Source organism: Colobus angolensis, unplaced genomic scaffold, assembly GCF_000951035.1.
Source record: "Colobus angolensis palliatus isolate OR3802 unplaced genomic scaffold, Cang.pa_1.0 Scaffold456, whole genome shotgun sequence".
NCBI classification, from domain to species: domain Eukaryota; kingdom Metazoa; phylum Chordata; class Mammalia; order Primates; family Cercopithecidae; genus Colobus; species Colobus angolensis.
The window spans coordinates 135,532-151,649 of record NW_012117999.1 but is presented as its reverse complement, the minus strand read 5'-3'; the positions used below and the strand labels follow the sequence as shown (position 1 = coordinate 151,649).

Genomic DNA, 16,118 nt, shown 5'->3' with positions numbered 1-16,118 from the left:
CTTACGGCGCCTTTTTTTTTTTTTTTTTTTTTTTTTAACTAGACAGGTTTAAATCTTGGCTCCTTGGCTTATCTAGCCTACCTGCACCTAAGTTTCTTGATCTTTAAAGTGGAAATAATAATAGTATCAACCTCATGAAATTGTAATAGTGATTAAATGGGCTAACATGCATATATTGCATGACAGTGTCTGAGACATAGTAATCATTCAATAGAATTTTGTTCGTTATTGTTCAATCTTCACAGCCACCTGATTAAGGAGACACATCAACCAGGTATTATTTTGAAACTATTGAAATTATAGAAAATAGTATTTAATTCTGCCTTGGAATGTGTCCAGTGGTTATCATTATAATGTGCTGAGTGCTCTATGTATGCCTTTGATAAATCTTATGCTGCTGGGTGCATATGCTGCCTGAGAATATTGGTAACTACCAGACAATCATTAGCCTTAAGTGAAATTTTACTGGGAAAATTAACTAATTTTCTTCAACAGTTAGGTAGTTAGTTGGTCAATCTGGTCTTTTACATTAGACCCTTACTAGAATAGTCTCTTGTAGATACCGAGAAAATACAGCATCGCTCCTCAGCAATGGATCCAGTCCTTCACAGCAATTCACACTCTCCTTCTCAAAGACATGAAAATGCATTGCAGATTTTTTTAGTTCTGTCTCAAGTTATATGACATAGTGCAACTTTCCATCCATAAAGACGAAAAATTTACAACCTTCTGACACAATCTTGTTTCCATGGAAACAGACCGGAACTAATCGATTTTGTCTGCAACATAATCATAAAAATCCCAACAGAGAGAGGGAAAGAGAGACACTACTGATACTACAGGTTATGGACCAATACAATTTGCCAAACTGTCTGCTACTCTGGAAAATTAGGCAAGGTGAGAACTCATAGGCCATGACTAATGGAAAAAAAAGTTTTGCTTAGTAACGCCACAGCATATCCTAAATGTTTACAATGCCATTTTTCTAGATTCTGATTCATTAACAAATATTAGTTTTGTACTCATTGTATTGGCTGGCCTCAAGTACTTTCATAAGATTTTGTTAGCATCATAGTACACTGATATGTGAAACTGGAAAACTGAAATGAACTAGTCAAATCTATTTTTCTGTAGTTATTTATATACAGCTTAGATCTTTTAGAGCAAACCATATAATAGTAAGATTTAAGACAAATACGTCAACTATAATAGAAAAAGTCATAATTTGTGTTTGTCAGTAGACATTTCTGATGAGATTACTTAGCTTCTTTGGGACTGTTCTACATTATAGGCAGAGAGTTGGACTAATTGTTAAATCCCAAGTAGGTCTTTTAATTAGCATCTTGGAAATTCCTCTTTGGCATCTAGGTAATGGTTCTAACTTCATTGCCTATCATCCTCTATGTTCTCATTACTTAAAAATTGGTAGCTGTGTGAGTCTTGTCTCTTCACTTATCACCCTTTCACCATTTTTCCCTAGGCAATGCCATGCATATTCTTAGCTTCAGCTTCAACCAGTGGCTGCTGTTGTTTTTTTTTTTTGTTTTTTTTTTTGAGACAAGATCTTGTTTTGTAGCTTAGGCTGGAGTGCAGTGGCGAGATCATAGCTCACTGCAGCCTTGAATTCCTCGGCTCAAGCAATCCTCCTGCCTCAGCCTCCAAGGTGCTGGGATTACAGTCATGAGCCACCATGCCCAGACTCATCCAGTAACTTCTTAATCAACTTTACCCCAGCCCAGACAGCTTTCTGAGTCTCAAATCCATACTTTAATTATATACCCAGATATCTCACAGCTATATCAAACTGAACAGGTTCCAAACAGACTTTATTATCATGCCTTACAAACCTCCATTTCTCTATTGGGTTAATGTCAATTTGTGGCTTAAGCTGGAAACCCGGAAGTGAGCTTAACCCTATGACTTTAATTTACATCTCCTGTCAAGTCAGTCACAAAATCTCATTGTTTTTCTCTCTTCTATACTTGTTCATTAAATACACTCTTCTGGCTGTGGTTTTTCTCCCTAACTTATTGATGACCTACTATTAATGTATTCCAGGCACTGTGCTCACCCTTCAGGTGTATTTTCTCATTTAAATGTTATATTAGCTCTATAAAGTATGAACTATGATTATCTCCATTGTACAGCTACAATTATAAAGAACAAAAAAGCTTCAGGAACACAGCAGCAGAGTCAGGCCTTGAATCCAGTTCTGATTGCCAAGTCCATGCCTTTTGGTACCAGAGCTATTGTCAGATCCTTTACTTCTCTTCTTTTGACTATTGAGTGGTGTCTAACTGCTTTCTCCTTGGGCAGTTGTTCTCAAAGTATAGATTTTAGACAACTAGGGATTCCTCGGGCGCTTTGTGTGGGAGCTTTGAGTTCTAAACTACTTTCGTAATAATACCTAAATGGCATTTGTCTTTTTTCATAGTTTTGGCACTTGCACTGATAGAGCAATAGGCATGTGCTAAAACTGCTAATGCTTTAGCAGGAGTCAGTGCAGTAGCATCAAACTATAGGCGTAGTCTGTGTTTTCTTCATTGCTCCACATGCTCAGTAAGAAAAATAATGCCAGTTCACCTAATACATCTCTGATGAAGCAGTACATATTAATTTTGCTCAAGCACAGCCCTAAAATTCCCTATTTTTAACATCCTGTATGATGAAATAGGAGGAATATATAAAGTATTTGACTGCATACTGAAGTGCCATAGTTGTCTTTAGGAAAAGCACTTGTGTGATTGAGTCAGGAGCTGAATAAGCCACTTTTCTTTTTTTCATGGAACATCATTTTCACTTGAAAGAATAACTGACAAACTATGGTTATTCAGACTTGAGTATTTGGCACACGTTTTCTCAAAAATGAACAAAGGGAAGGCCTGTCACTTCAGGAAAAGCAAATAACAGCATTTGTTGTCAATGTTAAAACTGGAGCTTTCAAGAGGAAATTGGAATTTGGGAAAACTTTTACCCGCTACTGGGAGCTTGACAGCCTACCCTTACATTACAACTTTTCTCATGACATTAGTGGTGATAGTAACAAATGTGATTTTTGGATATCATATAAGAAAATTTGTCAAAATTTGGAAGACGTTCATAACAATGTGCCATTTTCCAAATAATCCGTGCATGATGATACAAAATCATGCATGATTACTTAAAAGACCTATTCAAAGGACAAGATAGATCAAAAGTTCATTGATATGACTCTTAGTTTCACACAACTAATTTAATAAGCTACCATTTGTAGAGTTTTGGTGTGATATTAAAGAAGGATATCCACAGTTACCTGGAAAAGCAATTAAAACACTCCCTTTTCCAGCCACACAAATATGTGAAAATTTTCTTCTTATATTTCAATAAAACAACATATTCCATCAGACTGAACACAGAAGCATTCATGAAAATCTAAATGTATTCTCTTAAGTGACATAAACATATTTGACTAAATGTGAAACAAATTCATCCTCATTAAATTTTTTTCTGTTTTGAATAATATAGTTGTTTTCATTAACCATCTGTTGTCTGTATAAACATACAAGTGTTTATTATTAGTTTAAAAGAATTTTTGCATTTTTTCATTTTAATTTTCAATATGGTACATATGGATAGCTAAGTCCTCCCATAAACAAAAGTTCTTTGGGTTCACGGATAATTTTAAGAGTAGAAAGAAATCCTGAAGCCACAACATTTGAAAACGACTGCTCTAGGGTCACTCCCTGCCTGTCCATCCTTCATACTGCCACCAACTTTCCAGTCTTCACGTTGATCATAACACTTCCTATCCATGGCATACTTTCATGTGTAGTACAGGGTCCTCAGTGATCTATCCTGCCTAACTTTCAAGTGTTATGTCATACCACTCCCTTCCGTGCAGGGTGATGTCCACCCATAATGAATTTCATGTCGTTGCTCCCAAACTCCCCACACTCTTTCTTGTCTCTGCATCTGCACACATGCCGCCCCCATCCCCGCCTGCTCAGTGTGTCTCTACTAATGTGTCTCTATTAATGTGTCTTCCTACCAACCCCTTTCCAACCACCACCACCACAAGCCCCCAGTTGAATTCCAACTAGCCTGCAAAACCTACTCCAATATCACTTCCTAAGGGAATTTCCCCCAAATCTTACCTCTTTCTCCCTTCCCTGGGAAGAACAAATTGATACTTTTTATGAACCTCAGACAATCACCAACTGTATACAACTGTATTATAATTGTTTGTATAAAAATCTGCCTCCCACATTGGACTGTCAGCCCCTGGGAAGTGACCATGGGTTCCTGGTTCAAGCAGAGTACTGATTCATAGAATCCCTCCATAAATATTTTCCAAATAAATGATTTTGAGATCCCTTCCAGATTTGGAATTCTGCAGTTTATTCTTCAAATAGGATATACTGAACCATAATCTTTTTACTGGTTAACGAGGGAATGTATTTGCTTTACTTACACACATTCGCCCACAGGCTTTTTGGTTTTTAGTTAAAAAGACCATCTCCTAAGATTTTTTTCATATCTTTTTTGTCCTTGCAAAGATAGCTCTGGAGAAAATTTGATATATTAAATTTTATGTATTTTAATAAATTATAATGTGCATATAATCATTAATAATATATATATTCCACACCAAGGCATCAGTAAGAATTAATTTTTAAAGTCTGCTCTAATATGAATGTAAAATTATGTAAGAACTCTGTATAATAAGCTCACAGAGAACAAAAAAGGAGAGGAAAAAAGTAAAAGAGAACTGCCAAAGAACTATGAGGGGTTTCTAAACTGCAAAATTGTCAGTGAAGCCATGAGAAACTCTAACTCACTAAATTCTTTAATTTCTCAGCCTACCCAAATGTTGGGCAAACCCTAATTCCCTTGCAGGGGAAAAGCTGAGTCTGGAACTAGCCTGTCTTCCGAGGACTTAGAGACAACGGTATGGGAATTTCAATGAGACATTTTTACTTTCTTTTGACCAAGATTCAAATTCTTTATTTCAGCCCTTGATAAGTAAATAAGAAAGTAAAGGACTACTTATTTTTTAAAAATGTTTTCATGATTTTGTGATGGCACCTTGTTCCATATCATCTCAGATAAATCAGAATAATTTGTGAAAGTTATTCAGTGATTTCCACATTAGATATTTTAAACCTAATTTTACTTCTAAAACAAAAACCAACCAGGAGACTCCAATTAAGTAAAATGTATGTATTAATACAAATTAGCTATTCCCATGTGGAAAAGGGCAGCCATCTCTGTGCTGAGGGGCCTCAATGATACTGAGGCTGAGACAGGTTAGATGATACAGGCATACCATCAGCAGCAGACTCAGTACTAACTCAGCTCTCCCATTCCAATCGCAGTGTGTTTTCCATTCATTGTCAATAAAGACATTAAAATCAGTTCAAAACCAAATCCTCAAATCAACCTTTTTATTTGTTTGTTTTTCTCCTCTAAGAAAGTGACCATGTTTCATAGACTTTCCTTAAGACATGTTTGTCATGCTGTTTCATTTTCATTCAGCACTTGGGAAGAACCACAGCCATTGAATTCATGGCAGGTGATATCAGACAGATGGTTTACACATCTTTGGGTACTTAAGGCTTGCAGAAAATGCTCAAACTCTTTCTGCACTCCAAAGCATAAAAGCTGTGATTATTCCACACAGCTTAGAGTTGGATTGATTATGTGGCCGTCAAAATTGACATAAGATGGCTAAAAATGTTAGTTTTACTTTGTACTGCCTCCCGTGAATTTAGAAAACACAAAATAAATGATCAACTGACTTTTGAGTAAAATAGAATTTTTCTCAAATCTTTCGATTCGTGTACTATACCGCTTGATAGAGAAAAAAAAATGTGCTGCCCAACTGTAAAACAGAAGTTCTGTTCAAAATTAATGGGGAAAAATGACATAACTTTTGACAGGCCTGATATTTTATTTTATAATTTATTTAGAATATACCTTCATAGTAGCAAAAAAATATAATGACAATGTTATATCATAAATACTCATTCAAAGAAAAAGACACATCTTATGTTAAAAACACTTTTTGGGCCCAGCACATTGGCTCACCCCTGTAATCCTAGCACTTCGGGAGGCCGAGGTGGGTGGATGGCTTGAGCCCAAGAGTTTGAGATCAGCCTGGGGAAAATGGCGACTGAAGCCTCATCTCTACAAAAGATACAAAAAATGATCCAGGCATGGTGGAGGGCACCTGTAGTCCTAGCTACTCAGGAGACTGAGGTGGGAGGATCACCTGAGCCCGGGAGATCAAGGCTGCAGTGAGCCGTGATTGTGCCACTGCACTCCAGCCTGAGTGACAGAGTGAGACACTATCTCAAAAAAGTCATAATAGTAGAATATAATAAGTAATTTTATAAAAACACCTTTTTTTGTCATTGGAACAGATCAAGGAACTAGTAATTAAGATATAAACTAAACACACACACACACACATAATAACCTATATTGTTTTTCTTATGTTACTAAAAGATCCAGAGCTGCTGATTGTAAGCTCAAGTATATGTAGTGAGCTGCCAAGAATTAGAGGGTCATTTAGAGGTAAAATAGATGAAAAAGAGGTAGAATAAATGTAGGGGCAGAGGGGAATGGTAGGAATGGGGAAAATGTCACAGATGACTTTGATCATGACTTTGGTGCCATAGTGGTAGGTTCTTTTATAAGATGACTGATGTACTTATTTTATTTGGTATTGTCATTGTTTCTATATCTTTCGTTTTTAAATGTGATTTTTGGCATAATGCAAAATAAAATAACTCATGTTTCAAAATTTATGTAGCTGATTTCTTGTGGTTTTGATAGTTTTATTATGTATCCTGCAAATAGATTTTTGTTTCTTTCTCTGAGAAATTGAGCAGGGCCACTCCATCAGTCAGCCTTCCCTTCTTTCTCAGCCAGGTGATCGGCATGTGTGAGTGTGCCCCTATACGCTACACTTTTCAGTTCATTCCTTTAATTCCGTGGTCACAGTTGTGGTTCCAGTACAGCAAGAACTTGTTTAAAGAGTGGTTTGAATTGTGAGGATGCTTGAAACCATAAAAGAGGGAAAAGGGCTAGGGAAACTGAAGATAATTTAATTATGATAAATTACAGTAATATAGTGCTTACTAATTCCAAAAGCTACTCTAGACACAACATAATTAACTCATTTATTCCTTATGATAACCCAGGAGATTGGCTTCCCTACTATCCTCATTTTATAGATGAAGTCAAGCAATAAGGGGTTACTTTGTCCACGATCACACAGCTCATAAGCGACAGAGCCAGGGTTTAGAACAGGCAAGAGTCTAGCACCCGAGTCCATGCTTTTAACCACTACACTAAATGGAAGATTCAGGGAAAATGTTAAAATTGTCTTGGAATAATAGAAGGGCAGCAGATTGAAATAAGAAGTAAACATATTCTCCACTGTCTCAGAAGGAAACAGAGTCTGGCTTAATAAAAGAAAGGAAATACAAAAGATAGATAGATTTTTCTGGAGGCAGTGGCTTCCATGTCCCTGCTGGTTGGTGATCAGATCTTTTCTGGAGCAGCAGTTGTCAATGATGCTGACAAAGAGAACAGTGGTTGGGTTTGGCAAAACTTCATTTTCTATCCTCATTTGTATGAGTCAGGGATGTATCACAATAATTGCATTGTTACCAGTACTTCTTTATTTGGGGAGTTACAAAGTTATGAAAAGGTGGGGGGTATTATGCAGAATAATTAAGCAATTTTATTGACAAACTTTGCTGGCATTACTCTTTTGCTGAAAGTATACTATATTTTGGTGGAAAGATGTCAAAACAGAATTTTTTAATGCTCTTAAACAATGGACAAAATTATATATACTTGAGATAAAATATAATGTTTATATGTATTATATATACTATACATTGTAGAATGGCTAAATCAAACTAATTAACATTAAGTACAGACTGTTGATAGATTTATAAACTTGGCTTATTGAGAATTAGGTTGAATGACAAAGTTTCCAAGTTCAAATGTGTAGTGTGGTGCTAAAAGCATGACTTAATGTTTATAGCTTTAAAAATTACTAAAAAATGACATTTTAGTTGATTTCCTTATACCCAATTGCTTGCTTTCCTAACTCTCATGCAATTTTTCTTTTATTGCAGGCAATTCATATGCAAGAAGCTACACGTAATTAAATGTGCAGGATGAAAAGATGGCACAGGCACTGTTGGTACCCCCGGGACCTGAAAGCTTCCGCCTTTTTACTAGAGAATCTCTTGCTGCTATCGAAAAACGTGCTGCAGAAGAGAAAGCCAAGAAACTCAAAAAGGAACAAGATAATGATGATGAGAACAAACCAAAGCCAAATAGTGACTTGGAAGCTGGAAAGAACCTTCCATTTATTTATGGAGACATTCCTCCAGAGATGGTGTCAGAGCCCCTGGAGGACCTGGACCCCTACTATATCAATAAGAAAGTGAGTACTGGTTTTAGACTTCCAATAAATCTTTAATTAAACTCATACTTGTAATATACTTTTCTGGGCCTTATATACAGCATCATAATTTTTCTTCTGTTAAAGATTTTATAACACTCTTCACTGTCACTTATTTTTAGCACAATATAATAAAACACATTTATAAGAAACGAAGTCAAGAGTTGGTTACAGTGTGGGAATATGAATAGATGAATGATTTCTACAATTTCACAGTAATTCAGATAGTCAAAATTAAAACTGATATCAGCAAAGTGAAATATCTGTTATGGCTGATATGTTCAAGCACAGGGTAACCTACAGAACAATACCGATGCAGAAAAGAATTGTGAGCGTATGTTGTACTAAATTATTTTTTAGTTCATGATTGACTTGATGTACCTTCACAATAATTTGTATTCCAGAGGACAATAAATAATCTTCTGCTTAGCACCCTCCTATAGGCAGATAGTACGTGAAGAAGCATGTTCACTCAGAGATTCCTTTTTCCCCCCAGTCACCTAGAATATGATTAGGATCTTCTCTTAACTTTATATAGTTTGTGGCATGCTAGATTCTGGATCACCTATACTGTTAAAACATCATCCTGAAGAAAAAAATGTCAAAATTGGAAGACCAAAAAAAAGAACTTTTAAATTTTCTCCATCTATACATGGTTTAAATTAATAGTTATGACTGTGCTTTCCTAATGCTAAAATAAATGCATAACTGTATCAGAATTAGTTGGTTTCTATAGTTAAACTAGCTGGGTGGTATCTTACAGAAAATATAAAAAATAGGTGGTACACTCTATTCTTTCTAATTGGATATTAAGGCATTTTATAACCACGATTTATATTTTATACTTATAAGCATAAAACTAGTTCAATGTAGAAACTAAAGATAAATTAATATCACCATGAGTTGATGACATAGATTATGGAAGATATTGAACACCTTTATTAGTCAAAGCACATCCTTTTAAAAGTTTATAATTTAACTTTATAAAATCAGTGATGGCTAAAGGAAATGACAACCATTCAGACATGGAATTAGTCCTGTTGTTCTAAGTAAGTACTTCTCAAACTTGCACATCCATACAGATTACCTCAAGATCTTTTAATCTGCAGATTCTGAATCCATAGGTCTAGGGTAGGGCCAGAGATTCTGAATTTCTTACAAACCATCAGGCTGTTACATGGCCACACTTTGAATAGCAAGCTTTAATGTTTTATTTAAAGCCATAAAAGTACATGTAAATAGTTAAACAGATTCTTCTTTTACCCTTTTTATAGCTAGTTTCATAAAAGGCGACATTTAGCACATTCATGTACTTCTAAAAATAACTTATTTCAACAATTTACTATGGAATGGATAAAGAAAAATTTGAAATTTAGTTATGATGATTACAATAAGTCATCCCCCCCCCGCCCCCAAGAAATTGGAAAAAAAATATTATCCGGTGAAAACTGTTGCTCTGAAGGATATATTTGTAAAGATGTCTTCAAGAGAGGAGGCTTGATTCACTCTGCTATGATTAAAAATATTTGCTACTTAAAGAAAGGAAGTGTCCTTAAAAAAGTGAATCAATCAGCCTGGTAGGGTTAAGGGGGAAACGAAAGGAGAACAATAGAGGCAAGCGTTAGTATTTTCCAATGGAGACAGAACTTTGGTAGCAGCACTGAAAGCATTTTCTTCCCAAAGGCCAGGCCACCTCATTGTGCAGGGGCTACACTGAACTACCTAACACATGCTCTTAAACATTCCACATCGTTCGATTAGGTCAGCTGGCTTGGGTTCCACATTCAGCAAGAAACCTTCTGATTCCAATTTGTTTTCCCCTAAACCTGCTTGAAGAAAAGAACGTGCTGGCTAGATCCCATATCTCAGTCCATACGAAAATAATGTATCTTATTGTAAATCAATAGATTGGAGGCCAGGCATGATGGCCCACACCTGTAATCCTAGGGCTTTGAGAGGCCAAGGCAGGAGGATTGCTTGAGGTCAGGAGTTTGAGGCTGCAGTGAGCTATGATTGTGCCACTGCACTCTAGCCTGGGTGACAGATCAAGGTCCTGTCTAAATAAATAAATAGGTTGGCATTCTTGTTTTATATACCAGGTTTTCAAGTTTGGTTAATGTGAGTCTGCCACTAAAAAACAGAATCGTCCTCTGTTGTTGACAAAGTCAATTTTATTGCCTCCATGGCTGAGAGCCAGACTTCGACCCTGATTTATTCATAGTGGCTGTGAACCATCTTGCGAGACATCTAGACAGTCTTCACTGCTGGCTGCACTGCTTTCGTTTATGAAGTATCCATAAAGATGAAGATTGAGGTGCTATTAAACAAGGAAGTAATTTGTCATTCTTAGCATAGAAGGAGTAATGGAAGAAGCTAATAGAAGAGGTTTTAGAATTTAAAAATATATTATGAACGTGTGTTAATTATATGGAAAAATACAGGTAAAAGGCATTTAAAAACTTTAAAGCATTATGTAACTCTTTGCCACCATTAATTAGTGATGCATTTTGAATACCTAATTTAATTAAATGAGTAACATCACAATGTATTTTAATGGCACTGAATTTGACCAGGGTACTATTAATAACAGTGACAGTGATAATCATAACTAACCTTTCTTGTGCTCATACTGTGTCAAACGCTGCTAAGTGCTTTGACTCATTTACTATTTAGTGAACCAGTGAGGCAGGTCCTATTGTTAGCTTCAGTTTGTAAATGGGGAAGTGAAGCACAGAGAGGTGAAGTAACTTGCTCAAGACCACACTCCTTAAGTGGTGAATCCAGGATCTGAGCCCAGGCATTCGTCTCCAGAGCCAGAGCTCTGAACCACTAAGTGAATGATATACTATGCTTATTAGTATAATAAAATAAAAGAGAATATTAAAAAATTGGTTGCATCATTTTTTGAGTTCTCTGATTGATGTGGTCCTAATCATTGAGATGTAAATCTTATTCTTGCCACAAAGTAGTAAAACTTTTAGTAAACTTATAAGATATGCGTTTACCTGGGAAAAAGCAGTAAGTAACATTCCAGAGTACAAAATAGCTGGTTTAACATACCTCCAGCTATAGCAATGATGATCACTATGATGTCAGTAGCAATAAGAAGTATTAATTTTTTAAGTCACATCATTACTTATCATTACTTGGAAACATAACTTTAGAATTGCTACAATTTATCCCTCCCCTATTCATCTGTCATTTTCTCAAGTAATTTTCAGTTTAGGTATATCTCTTCATAACATCAGAGCCCCATCATTTCAAACTTTTTCTTGCAATTCTTTCACTATACAGGACATTAGTATTTTACTCTGCATTTCTCAGAACTCAGGGTTCTCTTTGTGTCAGGTATTGTTCCCGAGAAATAAACTGGGATTGTAGTCTTAAGGCCTGCTCTGTTTTAGAACCTATACATTCAACGAAGATGCTCTTAGCATGCCAGCTTTAATTCCGCTAGTACTATAAAGGCTAATCTTGCAGGAGGAGCAAAGGGTTCCATGTTTAAAGGGATAATTTATTGCTGTTCACTCTGTTTTTGGAGATAGTTCAAAATGAAACCCTCTCCTAATGTTGCAAGCAGAAATTGCTTTTTCAGGGAAATTGTTTCAAAAGAGCATGAGTGCCTGCACCTTAAATTATGGTGAGCTTTTTCAAGTTACTGCTGTTGTTGAAAGCCTAAATGGATCTTGACTGTTCAACTTGTAATATTAAATAATCTAATCTTGTGACTCCAAGGCAACCCTTTAATGCTTCTGTGTTTCAGCAAGTCTTTCCAAGGTCCACTGTCCCTTACACATGATCCTGCTGCTGGTAAAGAATAGTTTGCTTGCCCGCTTCATAAAACTATTCACATTTATAGAGTGCAGTTTCTGGAATATTGTTAGTTAAGTAATGGTTGGCTCTGTGGTCTTAAATACAAAAGGGCAATGAACAGAGAAACTGTTTAGCTTCTGAAAAAAAAAATGCTTAGTTAAATAATGGTTGGCTCAATGGTCTTAAATACAAAGGGATAATGAACAGAAAAACTGTTCATTTTCTGGAAAATGGTTAGGTAAGTAATGGTTGGCACCATGGTCTTAAATACAAAAGAGCAATGAACAGAGAAATTGTTTTCCCTCCCCTTTATACTGACAATATAAATATTTTTGTCTACCTATTTAAACAAAGCACGTTGTCAGTGAACATAAATGTATGGCATATAGCCCCTAGTTAAAGGACAGAAGCATATTATTAAGTCAATGGATATACAGAATAGAGGTCTTAAAGGTAAATAGTACCTTTAAGGTAAGCCCACATTTTATTAAACCAAGTGTTTATTTGCAAACCAGGCTATTAAATACTGTGAAAAAATGGAGAAAAAGTAGATTACAAGCTCTTATGTTCAATGGTTTATAACAATTTCTAACCTAGTTCTCACCGGAATGAACACTATGTGTAAATTGCTACTTGAGTATAATTACAAGCAACATGTAAAAGAGTGCAAATTAATATACTAAGACTTACTGGTAAAGAGAAACAATTAGGGAGTGATCAGGAGGCAGTGTGATTTATTTGGAAGGTCATGATTAAGGAGGTGATTGATAGCTGAGAAAATTCCCAGAGAGAAGGGATTTTCAACCTTGATTGCATATTAGAATCATCTCAGGAAATTTTTAAAAACACCCAAGTCTGCGCCCATCCCTCAGAAATTTTCATTCAATTGGCAATTTTAAAATCTCTACAGGACAGCCTAATATTCAGGCAGGATTAAGAACCTCTGACATAATAGGGGGCCACTGTAGGTGGAAGTATGTTGTAAGGTGTGTTATGGAGACATTTACCTGAAATGAAGGGAGTTTGCATTAAATGACCTTTTAGTTGCCACCTTCTTCTAGGAGTCTATGACACTCATATTCAGAGCCATAGGGAGAGTTTGATTGCTTTGTGAGTGAGATTGACAACTGAATTGAATTGGCCATAGCAAAGGTGACTCTAGCGGAAAAAAATAAAAGATGATTCTATAGGAACATGGTAGGTAATCACTTGTAGCATAGCTAGTGCTAAGTGGATGATTGTAGCTCTCAGATCATAGAATTTTAATTGTGGAACACCCTTTGAAATGGGTATTTCAGACTAAATTTCAATGCATCCATCCCTCCTCAGTATTAGCTGAGAAGTTGATCGCTTCTCACACATCTATAGTCAGCAAAACCAGGTTATTCAACCTGTTTGAACATTTTAAATCTACAGGGACAATCAGAAGCCATCATAAACTTTGAAGTTAAAAGATTTGATGTAATTAAAATATTTATAAAAGATTATTTTAGTAGCAATGTGTACAGAGTAATCTGAAAACTTACCAAAGCTGAAGACAGATGGTAAGCTTTAAATAGAATTGGAATCTGTAAAGCTACATTACAATTCCGTAAAAAAATTTGTGTAGAATTGTCAGTTAGTATCAGCAAGTTGGAATCTTAGAGACAGATTAGATAATAGTAAATAGTATCCTTATTTGTAACTATATGTTAATTTAAACATCTAACATGTTTGTAGTTATGATATATCAACTGGTTTAAACAAACAAGTATGAACAAACAAATTCTATTTTGTAAAAAGTTCTTCATGTATGTAAGCTCTTTAAATAAGCCCATGTCTAATTTAGTAAGTTCTTTCTCGTATTTTCTTTTTCAGACTTTTATAGTAATGAATAAAGGAAAGGCAATTTTCCGATTCAGTGCCACCTCTGCCTTGTATATTTTAACTCCACTAAACCCTGTTAGGAAAATTGCTATCAAGATTTTGGTACATTCATATCCTTTTAATGTGAATTGCCTAAATGCTATTTCTAACAGTTGATTTTAAAGAAAATGTCATTTATATTTTCGAGTATTTGTAAAATTTCTTTGAGATTAATGGTAACACTGTTAGTTTAATTCATTTGTTTGCACTGGTTTTCCACTATTTATAACAAGAGTATTATAGAATGACTACAGCATTACAGAAGAAAATATGTAACCAACCATGACAGTGAATGTGTAAATGAAATATATTATATAGTAGGAAAAAGAGCAAATCTCCTTACACCTTTATCAGCTTCAATGAGATCATGTATAACCATTGCTAAAGATTAGATTATGGTTAGTATTACTATTTGTATTACCAAGTGTTCAAACTTTATGCCTTAATTGTTTCTACATCTTCAGCACCTGGATTTATCCTTCTTTCTGTCCTTCGTTCCTTCTTCCCTTCCTTCATTCTTCCTTTTTCCCTTCCATCTTATTCCCTTCTTTTTTTTCAGTAAATACTTATTAAACTCATACTATGTGCTCATGTACCTGGTTGAGAATGTATATCAAAAAGTCGAACTCAAAACTATTTACAATGTTAGTCAAAAAGCATATGTAAAAGGGCAGAATAGGTGTGGATTTCAAGAAAATTCTCAAGTAACAATAAAATAGAATGGTGATTTTCTGAGGCAGTGTTCAAGAATGGGCATTTTGTACAGGCAGATTCAAAGCAGGCTTCTATATAAACTTAAAGACTGATTCACCTAGAGACAGGGCAAATGAGACTGATAACCTTTTGAGGTATGAATTCTCTCATCCTATGGCTTGATGTTGGAAAGTATTTATATTCTAAAATAAAATATTTATCTCAAAATAATCATAAACTTTCTTATAGGGAAGTCGGGACTTAGAATCCAAGAGAACGTACTACAGCTAATTCTCAGAAGAGCATCAGAATAGTGCTGTCTGTTTAAGTATAATGTGGACTAGACACAGGAGTATAGCCAGATGGTCTGCTGGGTTCCCCCACAATCTAAAGTGTAAACAAAAAGCTAGAAAATAACATTACCTTATCAGGACAAAATTGGATCTCCCTCTTTTATGCTATAAACCATAAAGGAGTAAGTTACATCACTACAAACCTACTATTTATGGTAGAATTCTCAATCAATGTAATCTTTGATTATACTGGGCTCTACATTCTCACAATTTTTACATTGCATTCGTTAACGTTTTATAAGTCAGTGGGGATGAATGTACCTGAAGTACATCTTTTACACTTATGGCATACTATAAACTTACTAAGGGATGATGAGTTATTCTTCCAGGGCAATTTCACACAATTGATTGGAATGCAAAATAATTTGCATTTACTTCAAATAGAGATCATTTTTATATTAAATTCAGTTTTGTGAGTATATTATATAAAATGAAAAAGAGAGTGCACCAAGGACATATCACAGGCTTTGAAGTGTCTTATTATTTTATAATTGTTTTAAAACAAATAAGTAATATTAATTTCACAGTTTTTGCATCGATAAACTTTTTTGTGTGTTTTGGATCATTTATAAATGGCCATGGTAACCTACTAACATTTATTCCTTAACTATAATCTACTTTATTCAGCATGCTTATCATGTGCACTATTTTGACCAACTGCGTATTTATGACCTTGAGTAACCCTCCCGACTGGACAAAGAATGTAGAGTAAGTAGGAATAACTTATTGGAATGAGAAATGCACACTCAAATTCTCTAGCAGTCTCCTTGTGGGTATAGTCTGACTTATGGTTTCCATTTCTGTCTAAGAAAAAGTTATTTTCATAATATGAAAGAAGATAAGGGAAGTTCTTTGGGGGAGTTATTCTTCTTTGAGGTAAGTATTTTTCC

General features: G+C 35.2%; 1 protein-coding gene across 1 annotated transcript in view; it reads left to right on the top strand.

The window, feature by feature from the left end:
* SCN3A (sodium channel, voltage gated, type III alpha subunit) overlaps positions 1–16,118 on the top strand; it is a 96,327-nt gene that overhangs the window by 1,981 nt on the left and 78,228 nt on the right. Inside the window, exons 2-5 of the mRNA XM_011958020.1 lie at positions 4,876–5,013; positions 8,133–8,446; positions 14,135–14,253; positions 15,847–15,936. Of these exons, the coding sequence (XP_011813410.1) occupies positions 8,183–8,446; positions 14,135–14,253; positions 15,847–15,936 (473 nt within the window). The 5' untranslated portion in view covers positions 4,876–5,013; positions 8,133–8,182. The remainder of the gene's footprint in view (positions 1–4,875; positions 5,014–8,132; positions 8,447–14,134; positions 14,254–15,846; positions 15,937–16,118) is intronic.